This window comes from Camellia sinensis, chromosome 9 (genome assembly GCF_055761805.1).
Source record: "Camellia sinensis isolate YWXY chromosome 9, ASM5576180v1, whole genome shotgun sequence".
Classification (NCBI taxonomy): Eukaryota; Viridiplantae; Streptophyta; class Magnoliopsida; order Ericales; family Theaceae; genus Camellia; species Camellia sinensis.
Window position 1 is genome coordinate 169,441,732 of NC_138969.1, and position 4,780 is coordinate 169,446,511.

A 4,780-nucleotide genomic window follows, 5' to 3' on the forward strand; every position below is an offset into this window, starting at 1 on the left:
AAACAAAATATTATAAATAATTCATACATCTGGCAAACAATTTCAACTTTAAAAAAAAAAATTATTTCTCCAAAAGCAATTGCCGTTGGTATAGTCAAACAATATACTATAAATAATTCATACATTTGGCAAATAACCATCCATCTATTACTTCTAAATAATTCACCAATTAATTTGTTTTTTTTTTCCCTTTAAATTTTGTAAACCTTCATTTTTAAACTGCTAATACTATAATGTAGGTTTGGTTCACTAAAATGAAATTGAATCGAATGATATGGTCATTCCTTACAGTTTATTTGGGATGTGGGTTGACTTTTTGACTTTTTGGCTTTTTTATCCTGGGCTAAAAAGTCTCGTTTGAGATGAATTTTTTGGTTTTTTTGACTTTTGTAAGAGAAAAAATATAATGATTATGGTTTGGATGTGATATTTTATCTTATTGACTTTTTAGTCTATTTTGTCTTTTTTGGCTATTTTAGCCAAAAAAAAAAACCCAAACTTACGATCTGATGTTGATTAATATCTTCTAAGAAACTCCAATATTTAATTATACATAGTGTCGAAAAAAATTGGAAACAATGGAACTGTTGAAATGGGAAAACACATAACAAAGTAACATCTCAAACTGCTTTATCAAATTTCTCTAGCAGTGACGTGACATAGTCTTATTCTCTTGCTGATTTCCAAGTTTTGAATATTATCTTCCTCATTGACCCATATATACCAATTTTTCTTATAGAAATAGCAGTATACAACTTCTATTTGCTTTGTTCGCCATTTCCAAAAGAGTGAAGAGGACATGCTAAATTAGGTCAGGAAAAAGAATACACATGATAGCATCATCATAATTTCCAAAAGAGTGAAGAGGAGATGCTAAATTAGATCATGGGAATCATTATTTTTGCTATTTCATATTACTGGTCTGCTTTTGTTTTAGCAGATGACATGCTAAATCAATACCAGCAAATCAATGGCAGTGGGGGATTAGTATCTGCTAGGGGAGATTTCAAGTTAGGCTTCTTTAATACAAGCAATTCCAGGAGCCGATACTTGGGGATATGGTATAACAATATCCCAGTTCAAACCATTGTTTGGGTGGCGAACAGAGACAGACCGCTTAATGATTCATCGGGGGGTCTAAAGATTGGGGATGATGGAAATTTGATCCTTCTTGACAGTGGAGGAACAGTTGCTTGGTCTTCCGGTATCCAGAACATATCGTCAAAACCAACTGTTGCACGACTCCTAGACTCTGGAAATCTTGTTTTGAGAAGTGAAAATGGTGGGAGCACAGAAAGTTATATCTGGCAAAGCTTTGATCCTCCTTCAGATACACTGATAGCTGGTATGAAGTTTGGATGGGACTTGAAGATTGGTTTGGACCGGTATTTGACATCGTGGAAGAGCGCAGATGATCCTTCACTCGGAGATTTCTCTTATGTGCTCGATCTTGATGGTCTTCCACAAACCGTTATACGTAAAGGGTCCGTTAAGCAGTACCGAAGTGGGATATGGAATGGTCTGCAGTTTAATGGAGCCGGGCTTAAAAACGCTATCTTCAACACTAATTTCATTGATAATTCAGAGGAGGTGTATTTCGAGTTTGATCTATAACAACAGCCAACAAGGTTGGTTTTGAATTACACCGGGACAATACAAAGTGTGATATGGAACAATAGGAACCTAGAGTGGGTTGTCATTAGTACAGAACCTAGTAATCTATGTAGAAGTTATGGGCGTTGCGGCTCTAATTCTATTTGCTCAATCTCTAATGGTTACATGTGTAGTTGTTTGGTTGGATACACTCCTAAATCATCGCAAGATTGGACAACGGATGTTTGGGATGGTGGGTGCGTTTGCAAATACCCATTAAACTGCTCGGACGGAGAAGGATTTGTGGCATTTGAAAGCGTGATCGTCCCTGATTTGTTAGATTTTTTTATGAACACCAGTATGACGCTTAAAGAATGTGAATTGGAGTGTATAAAGAATTGTTCTTGTACTGCTTACGCTAACTCCGATATTGCTGGAGGGGGAAGTGGATGCTTGCTCTGGTATGGGGATCTGATTGATATTAGAAGCTTCCCAAATCCTGGTGATCAAACTCTGTATATTCAGGTTACAGCTGCAGACCTAGGCACGTTTCTTGTGATTTGTGTTCAATAATTCATTAGGCTACGTAAATTGGCCCAAACACATAAACTGCACAGATTTTTTTTTTTTTTTTTTTTTAAATATAATTTTCACTGGATGGTGTTTGTAGTGTCTAGATCAGATTCCAAGGAGAAGAAGAAGAGGCTCGTGTTGGTGATTATACCCATCTCAGTAGCTTTGTTGTTGTTCCTCCTTGCTTCTTGTATAATATGGAAGAGGATAAAACAAGCAAGAGGTAAATCTAAGGTTCCTTAATTTGGTTGAAAGTTAACTTATGCGGAATATATAGTAACTAAAGATTTCTTAAATGTTAATTAAATGAATAGAACTATAAAAAAAAAAAAAGAAAAAAAAAAAAGAATGGAAAGCAACAACAAATAAAAGTATGATTTATAACTAAATTATATGAGATAAAACTGTCTGCGGGGTGAATACTGAAAATGTTACACAATAAGGAGTTAATATCTGACTTGTTCTTAATGAATCTAGTATTATTACATGATCTTATAAAAATACATACATAAGTCCACATATTGCACAGCAAAAAAGCCCAGCCTTTTGTTGACTTAATGTTTGCTCGCATTGGCCTCTGTCAAAGACAACATATGAATAATGACTTGCAATAGCTTAATCCTAATAGTTCATTGGTTCTTTATGATAAGATAGTTGCACAATATTGTTAGGTCTATTTCCTTGCATCTTCAGTTTTGGGATAGTTTTGTTTTTTTATTTTTATTTTCAAATCAGCAAAAGAAAGAGCCTTTATTAATGAAATCAAAACATGCAATGCATTTGAAAATACATCAACAAAGGGGAAGGCAAGAGCAAAAAGCATAAAAATGTATCTCCCAAATTCCAACTCAGTTGGCACTATGAAGAACACCCCATCATCTGCTAGCTGAAGCCAAAACGTTGGTGAGAGACCAACAGAAAAGGAAGGGGAACACAACACAAGATTAATTACATGTTTACCCTCCCCTTCAATCACTACTTTGCCAAAAGCAAAGAAAAGCTGAGGGAGGTTTTGTTGTATTTTGCTGCTAACCCTTTATTGCTGGCATACCTATGGAAATGGGAAAAACGATTAATTTGGCCTAAATATGTAAAGCACGTTTTATTTGCTTGTAATTATTGTAGCAATTTTGTTGTAATTGCTTGTACAGTTTGGAACTTGGTGTGTTTAACCTAGTTCATCCCTTGGAAAATTTAATTCTTAAAGTTGTTTCCCATGGACTAGGAGTCAACATGCTCTTGAAAGTTTTGTCTAAGGTTAACTGAGTTTTAAGTGGGACCGGTGTGACCCCTCCAGTTTTTCTGAAAATTTCCTGACCATGTTCGATTCTAAGTTACGTGGTGAGACTAGTTTTGAATTAAATTTCCAATTGTGGGATTTTCTAGTGTTAAGTTTGATTTTTGGAAATACAGAATAGTGAAAATTCGACTGTAATTTTTCAGAAATGGCAACTGTCTCTGATGCTGCTACTGCTAATGTTGGTGGGGATCCAGACCCCGGGGCGACTGGCTTGCCAAACCCTGCTGTGACCTCTGTGGTCAATCTTCCTGTTGTTATTCCGGCTGTTCCGGGAGGACCGCTCAATCATCACGAGCGCCCGGAGAAGTTCACGAGAGTGAATTTCAAGAGATGGCAGCAGAAGATACTGTTTTATTTGACTACTCTAAGCCTTGCGAGGTTTCTGAGTGAAGATGTACCAGCCGTAGAGGAGAATGAGCAAGATAAACAAAAGCTCATGGCTCTGGATGCTTGGAAACAAGCAGACTTCTTATGCCGGAATTACATTCTGAACGGCTTGGCGGATCCGCTTTTCAACGTGTTCTATGCCAAGAAATCGGCTAAGGAGTTGTGGGATGCCTTGGACAAAAAGTAGAAGACCGAGGATGCTGGGGTAAAGAAATTTATCGTTGGCCGGTTCCTGGACTTCAAGATGGTGGACTCTAAAACTGTCCTGAGTCAAGTCCAAGAGTTCCAAGTGATTCTGCACGAGATACATGCAGAAGGGATGGTCCTAAGTGAGTCATTCCAGGCAGCTGCTTTGATTAAGAAGCTGCCTAACGGCTGGAAAGACTTCAAGAACTACTTGAAGCACAAACGAAAGGAGATGACAGTCGAAGAGCTCATTGTCAGGCTCCGGATTGAAGAGGACAACATGAAGAAATGAGGGAGTACCTCCACTGTCAAAGCCAACATGGTTGAGCATGGCGAGTCCTCAGGGGCGAGGAAAAAACCACCAACAGGCAAAAGCTCAAAGTTGGGGGCTAGAGGAGGAATCTCCAAAAGGCCAGCCTACAAGCCAAAGGAGCCTATTTTTAGGTTCGATGGCAAATGCTTCAACTGTGGAAGTGACGGGCATCGGGCAGTTGATTGTCTGAAGAAGAAGCCCTACAGGAAAAACCCTCCCCAACACAAAAACCGGGCACATATGGCTGAAATTGAGGAATTGCCACACGATGTGGACGACATGCATCTGTCAGCCGTCGTGTCAGAAGTGAACATGGTGGGGTCAAACCCGAGGGAATGGTGGGTGGACACTGGGGCCACTCGCCATATTTGTGCAGAGAAGAGAATGTTCACAACTTTCGAACCGGTTTCAAACGGGGAGAAGTTGTT

At 38.5% G+C, this 4,780-nt stretch overlaps 1 protein-coding gene across 1 annotated transcript; it reads left to right on the forward strand.

Annotated features, from left to right (window-relative positions):
• Positions 1 to 885: 885 nt before the first annotated feature.
• On the forward strand, positions 886 to 4,331 carry LOC114311603 (S-locus-specific glycoprotein S13-like). The gene is made up of 4 exons (XM_082889547.1): positions 886 to 1,601; positions 1,788 to 2,137; positions 2,264 to 2,389; positions 4,168 to 4,331. The coding sequence occupies exons 1-4, from the start codon at positions 886 to 888 to the stop codon at positions 4,329 to 4,331; spliced, it is 1,356 nt and encodes a 451-aa protein (XP_082745673.1).
• Positions 4,332 to 4,780: the final 449 nt, after the last annotated feature.

Bases quoted from the DNA above. Each gene is read 5' to 3' on its own strand.
- LOC114311603 (XM_082889547.1), top strand. From the start codon at position 886: ATGGGAATCATTATTTTTGCTATTTCATATTACTGGTCTGCTTTTGTT. The intron at 2,138-2,263 runs GCACGTTTCTTG...TGGTGTTTGTAG, and splicing joins GGTTACAGCTGCAGACCTAG to TGTCTAGATCAGATTCCAAG. The intron at 2,390-4,167 runs GTAAATCTAAGG...AGATACATGCAG, and splicing joins GAGGATAAAACAAGCAAGAG to AAGGGATGGTCCTAAGTGAG.